This window comes from Liolophura sinensis, chromosome 8 (genome assembly GCF_032854445.1).
Source record: "Liolophura sinensis isolate JHLJ2023 chromosome 8, CUHK_Ljap_v2, whole genome shotgun sequence".
In the NCBI taxonomy this organism is placed as follows: Eukaryota; Metazoa; Mollusca; class Polyplacophora; order Chitonida; family Chitonidae; genus Liolophura; species Liolophura sinensis.
In genome coordinates this window covers 35,608,751-35,624,333 of record NC_088302.1, presented here as the reverse complement: position 1 = coordinate 35,624,333, position 15,583 = coordinate 35,608,751, and the positions used below count along the sequence as shown (strand labels likewise).

The 15,583-nt window shown below is 37.8% G+C and overlaps 1 protein-coding gene across 3 annotated transcripts in view; it reads right to left on the bottom strand.

The window, feature by feature from the left end:
• Nucleotides 1–1,349: 1,349 nt before the first annotated feature.
• LOC135472223 (uncharacterized) overlaps nt 1,350–15,583 on the bottom strand; it is a 70,899-nt gene continuing 56,665 nt past the window's right edge. For all 3 annotated transcript variants that reach the window (XM_064751617.1, XM_064751615.1, XM_064751618.1), the window contains 9 exons: nt 14,907–14,988; nt 13,942–14,100; nt 13,399–13,454; nt 12,221–12,326; nt 7,690–7,763; nt 6,219–6,317; nt 4,070–4,189; nt 3,343–3,440; nt 1,350–2,820 (listed from right to left, as the gene is read on the bottom strand). In XM_064751617.1, the coding sequence (XP_064607687.1) occupies nt 2,202–2,820; nt 3,343–3,440; nt 4,070–4,189; nt 6,219–6,317; nt 7,690–7,763; nt 12,221–12,326; nt 13,399–13,454; nt 13,942–14,100; nt 14,907–14,988 (1,413 nt within the window). In that variant the 3' untranslated portion in view covers nt 1,350–2,201. The remainder of the gene's footprint in view (nt 2,821–3,342; nt 3,441–4,069; nt 4,190–6,218; nt 6,318–7,689; nt 7,764–12,220; nt 12,327–13,398; nt 13,455–13,941; nt 14,101–14,906; nt 14,989–15,583) is intronic.

Below are 15,583 nucleotides of genomic sequence, written 5' to 3'. Positions count from 1 at the left end.
GGCTCAAGTGTACAAAGTTTCTCATGACCCTGTTAGATCTGCAAGTTTGAGGGAAAATCATTAAAATTAATTCCAGACAGACTTTAAAATCCTTTCTTTTTTTTTTTCTCTTTTCTTTCAGTGTTATGTAATCATTTGGTTTCCAGAATTAATACATAACATATAATTAAGTAATAAATAAGTAGTAATCACCATAAATAACCTCAGCATATCTGATACCTTAAACAGGGTCTTGAGAAGCTATGACTTCAATGCACTTGGTGTATATGATACCACAACATCACAGAGCTCCTTGCCCATACGCTAAATGCTTTTGAACTACACGAACATGAAACATCGCACGGATCTCTGACCACTACCAACATGATACGCTACGAGTGAAGCATGTCTGCATAAAGTTCACAATGTTTAATCCAACTGATAAAATATCTGGAGCTGTCCGGATAAAATGAGCTAGAAAACAACACGTTAAAGCAAAAATGCTGCCATAAGAAGTTACACACGAACATCTGTTTTACCAGAATTGGATCCAACTTAATGCTAGAACACAAATCACCATAAGTATGAACGCATAGCCTTAATAGGACACACATGTACATAACCATGGCTGGTTTAATGCTAATCAAGTCAGGACGAATATCTGATGATGAGTGCATGTACATGACAAAATAAGAGAATGAATGCAACAGGCAAATAATTAATATGTACAGGAATTAATAAACTCACAACTATTTAACACTAAGGTAGAGTCCGTGAGAAGATGAGAGTTCTATGGGCAGTTTACATCAATATAAACAATGAACAAGCAATACGTCTGTCATCACAGTAAGTCGATAATATGGTCAAATATTTGTAAATTTACGGACGAAATGCCCACGTGTTGTAAATTGATAATTTTACATTCACTGCAACACACATGTACTAGGGCTGGCTAAGAATCATATGATTTCAGAATAAAAGTCAATCACGGGTCTCATATTATAATTTACAAAGTCACCAGGCTTTGCTAAACATCACATTCCAACAGGGAGAGAAAAAGCTTTTTTCATTTTTTTGCTACATGAAAGTAATAATTATCTCCCTTGTCTCATGAAAACGCAACCAGGTCTACCTATACAATATGCACATCCAGGTTGTAGCTTTCGAATTTAAACTTGCAACCTACGAAGTATACCTGTAAACGTTTTGGACAAGTTTGCAATGATTTGCAGTGATGGTTTGGTGGGAAGTAATTTGATCTGAAATCACTGATAGCTGAAGGTTTCCAATATACAGCCAAAATGACCTGTTCCAAACTACACAGAATGTACACAGAGCCCTCATACCTCTACCCCTCCCCCCCACCCCACAAAGCATTGAAATCAGCATGACAAATAACAGCATGGTTATGAAGCCAGGAATTTAGGCAGAGTTTTGAAAACTGATGTGAGACTTTATGAATGAGATCAGATAACTGATAATGCTACGTTTCTCCTCAATTATAATTAACTCCTTGAAATGCACGTTTTATGCCAGGCCTACTTTTAAGGTAGCTGGCAAGCGAAAACTTTGAAAATCTTCAATCCTTTTTTTTTTTTTCGTTCTTTTTACTGCCATGAAGAAAGAACTGATCCATCTTCAAAATTCAGTAATAATTTCATCTCAAACACATGTGAGGAATCTGACATACAACACTCACCATGGCCAAGAAAAACACATCAACTGCATTTAAAGAGTAGAATCACCAGCCAGCTACCATACCTCAACTACTTCACAGTTGGCAAGACGAAACCAAGTACCACTTTGCCTATTAAGGAATGGTATACATATCCTCAGACGTGCTTTTGTGTGGTTTTGATGTTCTTAAATAATCCCCATAGTCATTGGCAAAATGAACCCTCATTTTGTGCCATGTGATCGCTTTAATCCTTTACATTAATATATATATACACCATCTATCACTTCACTTCTGTCACACCAGAACCCATCCTGGCTACAGCAAGATCTGACCAGGCTCTCTGTACAAATGTATTCTCCCATGCTTAAAACACAGGCTTACTGGAAGGTCAGTATTGCTGGTCTCCACATTATACACAGCATCATTCCCAGGCACAAAATGCCTTGGGTTTGAACTTGACGCAGTCAATCCTTCCAGAGAAGGGAGACATCTGTGGGTCAGGTGACATGTTTATGAAGAAGGCACAAAAAGGACTAGAGCCTCCTCACACCACAGACTCCTGTACACCTGACTCGCTGGTCGAGGTTTCCGATGTGCTCACTGAGCTCTCCTCCTCTTCCTCTGGACCCTCCGCCTCCACATCCACACGTACATCCTCAATGTTCACTTCCTGCTCTCCAGCCTGCCACTCCTGAGGCTCTGGTGGAGGGGGTAACCCATGCGGGCCATCGAATGAGTCCTCTTCCTGTGACATTGATACTTCACAGGCCGACACCATGGACTCGTTAAAAGACTTGGACATTTGGTTTCTGTTGTTGGGGCTGGTGGGAGTAGACTGGTTGTACTCCAGGAGGAATGTACCAGAGCGGCGCTTTATTTTCCCCTCCGCGGAGCTGTCCCCGTTGCGGCGGTGTACACCTGGGGAGAGGGATGTCTCACTGCATGAGCTCCAGGATTTAATGCGCCTGTTGTCGCTGCTCTCACTGTTCGTGGGGGAGTGACTGACCTGCCGTTTCACTGCCAGGCTCTCCGTGCTCCCGAAATCACTGCCTGATTCATTCATCTTCCACATCAGCTCCTCCACATTCATGCTCAGCCGTTTCTTCTGCTTGTTCTCCTGCTCGTATTTCTTCATCAACAGGTGGCATTTCTCAGAAAGTTGTCTGTGAAGAAATAATTAACACGAGGATTATAACACAAAGTTAGACAGGTAACAAAGATGGTCACAATGAATCAGGCTTGGTCAGTAATCCAACAGCCACAACACTTCATGAAAATGTTCCAAATCTTGCCAATTTTTTACCTGGTTTGCAATCTTGAACATATATAAATTTTGTGGTATAAATTTCTCAACATAACCTTCCCTGACAAACGGCATTAAGGCATGATACATGTATGTGTACTTACTATCAGAAACATGTTAATTGCAATAATCAGTCTTTCGGTAAGTGTAAAAACAGTCCATGACATCACAAAGCCATCTTAGATAACAGTCAAAATATCAAATCCCTTTAAAGTTGTTGATGTTCTGATGTAACAAGGGCAAAATGTAGTAATTTCTGTCTAACTTACTGCACATCCAAATTTCAGCTAAAACAATGGAAAGGAACATAGTAAATTTAATGATTAAAAGCCTAAGACCATTTTTTGCTCCCGGGGCCTGAAGTTTACAACTGGTCACTCACTTCTCATGGTCAGTCTTGATGTTCACAATGGCCTCTAGATTTTCCACCTGCTGTTTCAGTGAAATACACCTTTCCCTGGCTACAGGAAGCTCTTCCAACTGAAAGTAAAGAGAAACACATCAGAATTACTTCAGAAAACAAATTAATTTAGAAAGGAGTTTCTTTCATAAGCACTCGTCTTTACTGCACAGGAAGCCCCTCTACAATGTACACAAATATTTATTTATTTACTGTACTCAATATTTCACTAATATGATGGCAGCCCGCATTTTGGTGGGAGGATACCGGTCAGAGCCCGAAGGAAACCCACGACCATCCGCAGGTTGCTGGCAAACTTTCCCATATACAACCGGAGAAAAACCCACAGCAACCACATTGGTCGAAGGCTTCTGCCCTGCTGGCATGCTAACCCCTTGGCCATGGAAGCCCTTGTAAACAAATAATCACATCTTCGAGTACATGAGGCTAGCTAGTGGAAGTTGATTACTTTTGGATAAACTGTTTCAACATAACTTTAAAGGTGCTAAAAAAAACTCTACTTTGATGCAAAATCTGGGAAATAGAGCTGAAATACTTGACAAGTTTCATTTGATCAGAGAACAATGACCCAATGTACGCAAGGGTATTGGTGGAGAGGGCGGATGAACAACACAAAACTTTTTTTATATGCCATTACTCTCCATTGTCTAAAAGATCAGGAGTCTTTACGCAAAGGGAGACAACTCACCTGTTTCTCTGTCTCAATTTTCTGTCGTCTCAAATCCCGAATCTCCTCATTCCTCATGTCTATCACCAGCTTAAGACTTTCAATTTCCTGTGGTAGATTTTTGTATGGTGCCAGTGCCATCTGTTGACATACAGAAGCTCAGGGTCAACAATCAGTGACAGTCACATTTCAGCAGCAAAAGTTCTTCTTCCTATGCCATTTCTCTATTTCAAAACTAATTAATACAACTTTGACACTTTTAAAAAACAAGTCCGTTTTAATGAGCAAAATTAATTAACAAAATAGTCGAACATAATGTATTGTTCTCCATGCACATGTGTATATATAGCCAAAATTAAAATATCCAAAAATCCATCCATGATATATCCATCTTTTCATTTTGTCCAATCTTAATATTTTTTTGATCTTCCTTTTTTTCAATACTTTCCAATCACGTAAATACATCTTAAGCAGGAAAAACTGCTGGGAGTGTCCAAATGTCCCACAAATTTGGTACTTTTGTCAATTTTATTTTCATACAATCCTGTAACACTAAAAAAAAAATTCAATAAGCCCATAAAACAAACGATTTAATTTATAGCCTGAGGGCATAAAAAAGGCTTCTCACGGATGTCATAACTATACCTATTACCTTATATGACCCATAATTCCGTCCAATAAGGCATACCACATATGTCAAAACTATACCTATTACCTTATATGACCCATAATTCCGCCCAATAAAGCATACCAAATATGTCATAACTATACCTATTACCTTATATGACCCATAATTCCGCCCAATAAAGCATACCACATATGTCAAAACTATACCTATTACCTTATATGACCCATAATTCCGCCCAATAAGGCATACCACATATGTCATAACTATACCTATTACCTTATATGACCCATAATTCCGTCCAATAAAGCATACCAAATATGTCATAACTATACCTATTACCTTATATGACCCATAATTCCCCCCAATAAAGCATACCACATGTCATTACTATACCTATTACCTTATATGACCCATAATTCCGCCCAATAAAGCATACCACATATGTCATAACTATACCTATTACCTTATATGACCTATAATTCCGTCCAATAAAGCATACCACATATGTCATAACTATACCTATTACCTTATATGACCCATAATTCCCCCCAATAAAGCATACCACATGTCATTACTATACCTATTACCTTATATGACCCATAATTCCGCCCAATAAAGCATACCACATATGTCATAACTATACCTATTACCTTATATGACCTATAATTCCGTCCAATAAAGCATACCAAATATGTCATTACTATACCTATTACCTTATATGACCCATAATTCCGCCCAATAAGGCATACCACATGTCATAACTATACCTATTACCTTATATGACCCATAATTCCGCCCAATAAAGCATACCACATATGTCATAACTATACCTATTACCTTATATGACCCATAATTCCGCCCAATAAAGCATACCACATGTCATAACTATACCTATTACCTTATATGACCTATAATTCCGTCCAATAAAGCATACCACATATGTCATAACTATACCTATTACCTTATATGACCCATAATTCCGCCCAATAAGGCATACCACATATGTCAAAACTATACCTATTACCTTATATGACCCATAATTCCGCCCAATAAAGCATACATGTCATAACTATACCTATTACCTTATATTGACCTATAATTCCATCCAATAAAGCATACCAAATATGTCATAACTATACCTATTACCTTATATGACCCATAATTCCGCCCAATAAGGCATACCACATATGTCATAACTATACCTATTACCTTATATGACCCATAATTCCGCCCAATAAAGCATACAACATATGTCATAACTATTCCTATTACCTTATATGACCTATAATTCTGTCCAAGACAAAGCTGCTCAGGTTTCCACACTCTGGAAGTTTTATTTATTTTAGAAAGGTGTTCTTAGGTTTGTTTGAAAGTTAGGATGATATCCTATAGGGAAAATGGCTCTAAGTTTCATGTGTAAAGGGAATATCTTAGGACACTTATTTGCCTCCAAAGATGTTAGTCAAAATTTTAGGCCATTTAGGTTATATCGACTAGTACATACACGGACATTTAAATTGGCCTCTAGACATAGTTTCTCACCTGAACTTTGACATCCGTGTCTCGGTGTAAAGCTTCCTCACTCAGACGTGCTCGGTTTCGCAGGTCATCACACTCCCCTCGTAGAGTTTCAACTTTTTCCTGAGAGCATGAAAGCAAATTTAATGAACTGAAGTTCACTGGAGGAAGTACTTAAAGAAACCAGCAAATTTCATCATGGACCTGACAAACTTTCTGACCTCAGCAAAAGCCGCAGACCAGAGCAACTACCGTTTTGGGATCAAAAAATGATAGGCTGGTAATGCTAAATCCAAATGTAGGCCTACATTAGAAGAAAAAAATTATTATTTGTGCTTTATTTATTGGCAGTATTTACTATAAATCTTAAATGTTTCTGATCACTAGTTGTTCTTGTTATTGTTGTATTTCATTGCACTAGATTCTCTCCTCAGAAATCACCAATACATGTACACACTGGAAACTGGACCCTCAATGACACTTTAACATATATTGGGAGCGATATCAGGATGAATTAATGCAGTACAGTAGCAGAAACTGCTATATAGTAACCCAAATGACCATTTTTTTAGCCCCTGCTACATCTTCTTCATGGCAAACACTAGAGAATGTCACAAATGCAAATATCACAGTAGTCTCCACGAATGCAGATAGTGGTACATGAGCCTTTGCCGTAACCTTCAGTCACTGAAAACTAACCTCTGGTGGAGAGCACTGCGCATGTAAACTACTTTGGAGATCTACTTTTGATTTTGACTGGACTGTTTGCTTTAAATCCGCATGTGTGCTATAGCTATCAGAAATTTAGGCATACACACAAATCGTCATGAGTATTCAGTATGGCCTGTCTAATTTTAGAAGCATGTGGTAATTTTTAAGCGCATTTACTCCTGCAAGCCCCTTATCTATAGCACTTGGGTCAAGGTCAAATGTCATACTCGTTGTCTGATATCTTCCAAATTCTTTATTTTCACCATTTTGGTGACTAACAAAGAGCTTGATTGCTGTCAGGTAGGCCTAAATATTATTAGGAGCTGTTAAATACATGCACGTGGGCTACCTTACATGGTGTAAATTTTTTTGCTACATATGCTATCACAGGGAATCAAGGTACCGACTGGTATATGAAACATATTGTCACGATCCTCAAAATAGCGCAAGCTCATTCGATGAACATTTCGTGACACAAAACTAAATGAATAATAAATAAAAGCTTGACTCCAAGCTAATAGTTTACCATAACACACTGTCTATTTCGTTAAGCGCACCGACACGTCATACTTGATGGAAGCTACTTCCGGCGATTTCTTCATATTTTTTCATGCCTCCATCATGGGCCTCTGGTGATTCTCACCAATAGACCAATAAAAAAGTCTTGGTATCAAAAATATGATTTTAAGCCTTCTGAAAGTGAATTTCTACATACAGAACTATAGGAGAAACACAGTACAACCTTTTCTTATGTTGATTTATGAACCAATGAATATATACTTACAGACAAAGACATCTTGATGCTCTCAAAGCGCACTGTGATGTCCTCCAGTTTATCTCTGTGCTGACGATGTAACTCTGGAAAAAAAAAAACCCTCAAATTTCAGGTTTAATGTAGAAGTTAATAACACAGGAATCTTCAGTTGGACATGTGTGTTGGTGACTGAACATTAAGAATGGTGTAACAAGAAAGGAAAGAGATTTCAAAATTAAGGTGAAGTTGCATAAAATGGATAAACAGAAAAAATCCAAATCTGAAAAGACCTTATTCTAAAAGCAAAATAAAACTTTCAAACATCTGAAATTCAAAACTTGGTTTCATGAACAAACACTCAAAGTTTTGTCTCTCCAAGGCACTTTCTTTTTAGCCTTTTTTATCATTTTTTAAAATTACATTATATTTTCCAACATACATGTACTTGTACATGGAAATTCCAGGAGTTATGCAGATGTTGGGGGGGGGGGGGGGAGGGGGGATCATACTATATTAAGCCATGAACAATACAACCATTTGCATGTTACATGTATTTATAGAATCCTTTCATATTTGTTGACAGACCTGAAAGAGAGAACATTTAATTGTTTTAAGGAACTCCAAACTGATATGATGCACACATTAGCTGCTCTCATGACATTTGTACATGTAAAAGATATCTCTTGGGCAAACAAATGAAATCATCTGACGATATCTTTACTAACGTACATGTATTCAAATTACAGCAATAGCAGGTTGCAATATTTCATGAAAATGGGATATTTTATAGGTCGTTTTCTACAGTAAGCGTTTCATCTTAATTTCCTCTATTTCAAAAACTAATTAATACAATTTTGACACTTTGGGACAGGATTAGAAATTCGTTCCTAAAGTGCAAGTATACATGCTATATATATATATATATATATATATATATATATATATATATATATATATATATATATATAAGAGGGTGGATCAATCAGCAATACAACTGTTCTTCCCTGATCCGACAACAATTTTGTGTTTATTTGCACATGCTGTTTTTAGCGCATCACGTTCAGACGTAAAAAACAACATGTGTACGGCTGCCAACAAATACTGCACTTGCTCACATTGTTTTGCTACCGTTTTTAAGAACATGTAATTAACTTGTTCAACTGCGCATCTGAGAAACCTGGAAAAAGCATGCCGAAAATGTGTAAGTTACATGTATATCAGTAATCTGCTTAACTGCACATGGCAGGAGCAGCCAGGGGTTACGGTAGAACTACCATACATCATACCTATAAACAGTTCTATAGTATATCAGTAGGTAGACATTGTTTATAGGTAAGCTACAGATACCGGATTTACCTCTCATCGTACCCACGAGTTCACCAAATCGGGGTTTGGCCGTTATTGTTGCCATGTTGGAATTAAGCTGTAAAATGTATTAAGCTGGTAATGCCGATAGTTAAGCTAAAGCCTGTGCTATACAAGCTTACTGAATCAGCAGTCCTGATGCTAGCACCAGTCTTCTCTCCTCACCTCACAGGCAAGCTACATGCTTCTATTATTATACTACAGGGAAAATTGGGGGGGGGGAGGGGAGGGGGGAGATTGAGAGAGGGTGAGAGACTGACAGTAGACAGCCTGGCTAGACAAGATACACCAGCTCCCAACAGCATTCCTCAAAGACATCATAAAAACTAACAGCCATTGTGCATAAGGAATACATCTAGGTAAAGATCAGCTCAAGCCTAAAGTCCAACCAGTGACATTACACTGGTATCACCCTCAACAGAAGCAGTCCTGAAACAATGGACAATCCATGGAACTTTCTATCAGTGCACAAGACTTGGTACTGGTCTAGTCAGACTGTAGTGGCACATGCACACAGGGTATTCCTCTTTAGGTAGATCAGCAGTCCTAGGCTGAAGCCCAGCCAGCCTGATTATACTCATGTATCAATAACCTTGCTCATTAGCAGTTAGGGAACACTGGACAATGTAACTGTCCAATGAGTCTGTTATATTCTACAGAACTGGGTCTGAACTGGTCTGGTGAGCCTCCAGGGTCATCTTACCACAGAGCCTATGCTATTACACAACTAAGGTTTGTTATTTACTGTCAAACCTGTCTGAATAATGCAGATTCCCTTCATGGTCAGCTAGGTTTGTTATCATTAAAGCCTCTCGTTGAATACTGCATAACAGCCCTAACAATGGCAGGCAGTGGACAATGACAGATCATAAGTGGAGATTAAACAGGATTCAAAACAAGACAAGTGGTCCTCTGAAGTATGCGTAAACTTTCATTCATCAACAGACTGTAAATAATTCTTCTTCATATTCTTAACAGAAACAATATAAAAAAATCTCATCCCAAAATGATTAACTGTATATGACATAAACTTTTGCCCCAAAAGCGTATTTTTAGAAGCAAGTAGGTCACAATGTATTACTTTTGGCAATAAAACTTACACTTTTTTAGTAGGGTGTCATACTAACATCTAAACAAACACCTGTCCATGATCAATTATCAGAATCAGACAAAATGATCAACTCAGATGGAATGTTAGGTCATACACAGAATTGTATCAGATAATGCACATTGGACTCTAAACCCAAAATGTTGCTCTTTGTCAGAAAATGCAGAATATTTGATTAAATATTCAAAAGCTTAAGGAAACCTGCTTCCAAATATCTGTTTGTTTAGTTTGTGAATTCTAACTCTCATGTACAGCCTCAACACTCATGTTTATTTTGACTATCCTACAAACAAACACATTTGTTACTGTACACCAATGGCATAAACACTGCTCATCAACACAGTGTAGTCAGTTATGCTGGTTGCAGATAATACAATGGTCACACACCCTACATGACCTCAAACTTCACCCAAAAAAGGCATTTTTAGAGGCAAATAAATGTCACAAAATATTATTTTTTGTGCTGAAACATACAATTTTCCACTAGAATCTCATCCCATGTTCCAAGTAAACCTCAAAACACCTTTCTAAAATCAATAGAACTCTAGTATCCATACCATTAACATGTACAGGGCTGAATATTACAGAATGTTTTACACTAAGCAGATGAAGCCTTTAGCAATATTTTACTTGAAACATCAAATTAGAAGCCCCATAATACAACGGGCTATGCATGTACATGTGTGGCTTATATTAAGAAGGGTTCTGTCAGTCTTCACACAGCATTCATCAATCTAATCCTGCTTCCTTTCTGTCAATAGGCCAAGGAATTAAACTCATGTGAAGTTAATTACTTATCAGCTGATAACCATAGTTCAACTGGTCGGCATCAACCTTGGAGCAGCAGCACAAACTCTCACATCTGGTGTGCCCCTCCCCCCCACCACTCCACCCACTCCCCATCCCCTCTAACTGATAGCTTAGGCAGGCCTCTCTGCTCAAGTCTGCACTGGTGTCACGTTATTCAGCCTGCAGCAGCAGCCAGTTGATCTCAGCAGTTTGTGGGCAAAACATCATTTAAACTTTATCACAATCTTCCAGAAACCATGGGACCATCAATGATTCATCAAAACAATAAAATTTAATGCGTTTTTTTGTGAATTGATCATTTATTTTTACTGTAATCATGGGGTACGTATACCAGGCTATGAAAAGTCATACAGTAACATTTTCTCCTGTTTTTATAGCCTTCGGTATCTCTCTGGTATGATTCCCTGTATTTAAGTTCCCAAAGAGAGGGGTTTTAACAGATAATAATATCTAATTTAAGAAAATAAAATTGAAGAAATGCTTTGCTCATCATTTCATATCATCATCTTTTTTTTTTAACCTTGAGTGCATACAGAGTACAACTTAGCAAGGCTACCAACAAAGCTGTAGCAGATTTTACTACTACTGTTCCGTCGTGCCAATACTGAACAAACAAGCAAATTCCGACTAACTGGGAGGTAATAACCATCAAACCTTACACTACAATGTCATGAAATAATGTCACGATCACCAACAATAATATTCTCATCTTGTCTACAAGAAGTTGCAGAATCAAAAACAGATGGCTGTCGTCATGACAATCATACATCAACAGGTGACCATTTATATTACGTTGACATACGATGAAAAACTATGGCTTGGTGTAACTTTGTTACATTACAAAATCACGAATTTGGTAATTTACGGTATTTAATATGCACACAGCAAATAAAGGATGGAATATCCCCCTTGAGTTCCTGTGGTCTACCACCCCTGACATTTTGCCTAACATTGCTTCACCTGTTATTGGACGACCTGTTATTAATTAAAGGTTTCTTGGAATCCAAAACCAAAAGGTTAAGAACCTAATCACAGGACATGATATGCCAGTCCAGCTCATGCTGGCTTCCTCTCCAGCCATTTATGGGAAGGTTTGTCAATAAGCTGCGGATGGTCGTGGGTTTCCCCCCGAGTTCTGCAGTGTTTCCTCTCACCATAATGTTGGCCGCCCTGGTATAAATGAAATATCTTGAGTATGGGGTAAACCATTCTAAAAGTGATCACAGACAAATAATCATAAACCACCCCTGCAGATTTCAACAGCTGACTGGGACATACCTTCCATCTGGTTATCATGCTTGCTCTGCAGAGATCGAATCTCTTCAATGTGTGCCAACTTCAACTGGTGAGTCTTCTCATCATTATCTAAACCTACTTCCTTGATCTGAAAGAGAAAACTCAGTGTCAAGCAGGATCACAATGAGAAGTAAAATGTTTTAGTTCATCTGACCTGACTGTGCAAAGTTTTCAATATACTGCTGTCATACTGAAATTACAATGGCCCAAAATAATTCATATTTGTTTTGCCTGGTTTACATTTTGGCCATATATAATGGTGTCTACTTGTCCAAATACAGGTCTAAATGAGGGTCGACATATCTGTGGTGTTGCCTGACTGAAAAGCCAGGTCAGAGACCCCAGAGGTAACTTCCCATCCTGTCAACAATTAGCCAACACTGGGTGCATTAGTACTAGGATCCTCCCATTTTGCTGATCATCAAGCATCAACTACTGTAATTCTTTAACCATTTCGCGTGTTTGTAAGGTGTTTATTGAAGCATATTCTAAAGACATTTTATTGTGTTGATTGATCAAATTATACTTTGTGTGAAGCCCTGAAGATTGTCAATCCAACCCATGTAGTTTTGTCTGCAAAATCTAATCATAAATGTGCAAAAATTGCACTGAAAGTTATTCTTTCATGTGCGAAAAGGTTGAGGACTTACACTCACCTGAAAATTAACATTAAATTACAAAAACTTGCCTTAGGTAGATTGTTAGTTTCTACTTTCAACTTGGTTTGCAAAAATGTGCAATTCGATTGTCTCAAAAAAGTTTTAAGCAAATTTTTCACATGTTGCTGTTGTTAGCTGCTGAATCAATGATGTAGAAAATGAAGGTAAGAAAAGTTATTGACTGGTACATTTTCCATTTATACAGAAAACCTAAGATAGTAACAGAGAAAAGTTACAATTACCTTACAATTCCTTCCAGCCAGCAGAGTAACTTATCTCTATAATCAACTGTACACTCAACTGAAGTCACAATTGCTTTGTACAAGTCAGCCCAGGCCTGTGTTGGAATTAAAACCCTTTTTTATACCAGACAGATGTCCAACAAATTGGCATCACTGAGCACTGACAGTTAGTCCAGAATAGATTAAATGTTTATACTACAACGGCAAGGCTTCATTTTAGGTGTATGTCAGCACGATGTGTTCACAGACTGATACTTACATGTCGCTCATGATAGCCTCTCAGGTTTTCCAGCTCCAGAGAATGTTTTTCTTTAACTGAAAATGTAATTGTGATTTACAAAGATGTAGAGAAATTTGATAAGTACAGTCTTAAAACATGTTTCAGTCAAGACAGGTAGCAGAAAAGGAATTTATTTACTTACTTGGTGTATTCCCAGTACATTAGAATGTTGCTTATACTCAAGAATTATTTGTTTTTATGACTGTGGTCAGTGTTATGTGTGGAGGAAACTGGGGTGCCTGGGGTAAATCACCAACTTTCGGCAACTCACTGCCAACTTTTCCCTTCGTGTGGTGTTTTGATATACACACCCTATCGGAAGACAAGTTGTCTGCAATGAACATAAGACTTCTCACACATTCACGTCAGCATTTCAACCTCTTTTGCCTTGACGTGACACAAAACTGAACAAATGTCTTCAGATGCTTGAACATCATACTACATGGCCCATGAAATCAGTACCTTCTAAAAAAACAAAACTCTCTCACTAATTCATTTCAGCACAAATTATGAAAATATTACCTTTACTGATTTTCTTCTGATGTTCCTCGGTCAGAACTTTCTTGGCCTCGATCAGTTTATCAGCGTGTTCAGAATTGACAGAAGCCAGTGCAGCTTCATGTTGCTTGTTTAAGGATACTATTTCCTCTTCCAGGTTAGTTTTCAGTTCTTGGAGATTACCTGAAACATTGTTCAACAACATTGTCATGCAGGAATATGAACTATTTCTTAAAAGAATCTCAAAATTCCACATGTGTAAATACATCCATAAAGCATCAGTCTGAACGAATAAATGATTGTTTAAGGTCTAACTCCCAATTTGTATAACTCTTTGATTTATTTATTTATTTGATTGGTATTTTACGCCATACTCAAGAAGATTTCCCTTATGCAATGGCAACCAGCACTAAATGGCGGGGAGGAAATCTGGCAGTGTATAAGGGAAACCCACGACCATATGCAGGCTGATCCCAGACCTTCCCATATATGAATCACTCTTTGAAAATTCAAGCTGATATATTGTAAAAAATATGTTACCGCTAAAGCACTTTCCTGAGTTAGCATAATTCATAAAGAAGTATTCTTTACAGAATGTAAACACAGATGGAGTGTGTGAACCCTTCATCAAAGTCAATAACAACATTTTCAAGGGATGAAACTCACTGCAATACTATCTTTAATCAGAGTTATCCCCCCTCGAGAGAGTCCCCTCTAAACAATCCAGACTACTTCATCTGCTTGTCTGGGGAAATGAATTCTTAGATATTTTGCGAAGTGAAAAGAGAATTTTTTTCAATGATGCAGTGAGCACAAGGGAGCGTCATACAGTTTACGTGGACAAGAAATCTTTGTTTGATTCAGCGCATGAATTGCTATGACAACAACCTTGCCAACCCTCTAAATCTACATCCAGGCTATAAACTACAGAAGGCGGAGCCCTTGATTTCATCGCCAATACACAGCGTAATATCAGTGCATGTACTTACTCAGTTGTGTTTTTGTTTCAGCAAGCTCCTTCAGTACTGTGTCAAGTTTGCCCTTTATCACTGGGCAGGAGAAGGCATCCAGCTTTAAACAGAGGAACAAGAACATGTTTACACGTGACAGTTTTCATCCTGTCATGTCAGAGTCATAGCTACAGCACAAAACAACAAAGCCATCTGACATTCACAGCACACGATGCTGGACAGAGCTTAAATAAACAACACTAAGTGCTGCATATTCTCTGAATGGAAAACATTCCAATTTTTGCATAACATAATACCTTGACAGGGCTTGATTAAATGTATTGAATAAATATTGCACTGGAAAGGGTTAAATAACTGTAGCAACGTTTGAACAGAGATGGAATACTAGATGTCCTTTGTTTGAACCAAGCTTAAATAATTTTAACACGTTTCCACTCAGCTTGATTATATGCAATAAATATCTTTGGCACAAATATTGAACAAACCTTGGTCAGGGTTTGATAAAAAGTATGATATTCAATATAATAACTACTGTTTCAATAAAGATGAGGAAATCGTCCAGGACATGGAAATATTATTTTAATTAATCTGGAATAATGTAGTTCACCTGAGGTTTAGCTTTTTTACAAGTAACAACTGGTGATCAGAGCTATCTGTGAGGTGGCTGTGGACTGCAGAAGGTCAAAGTCACTATA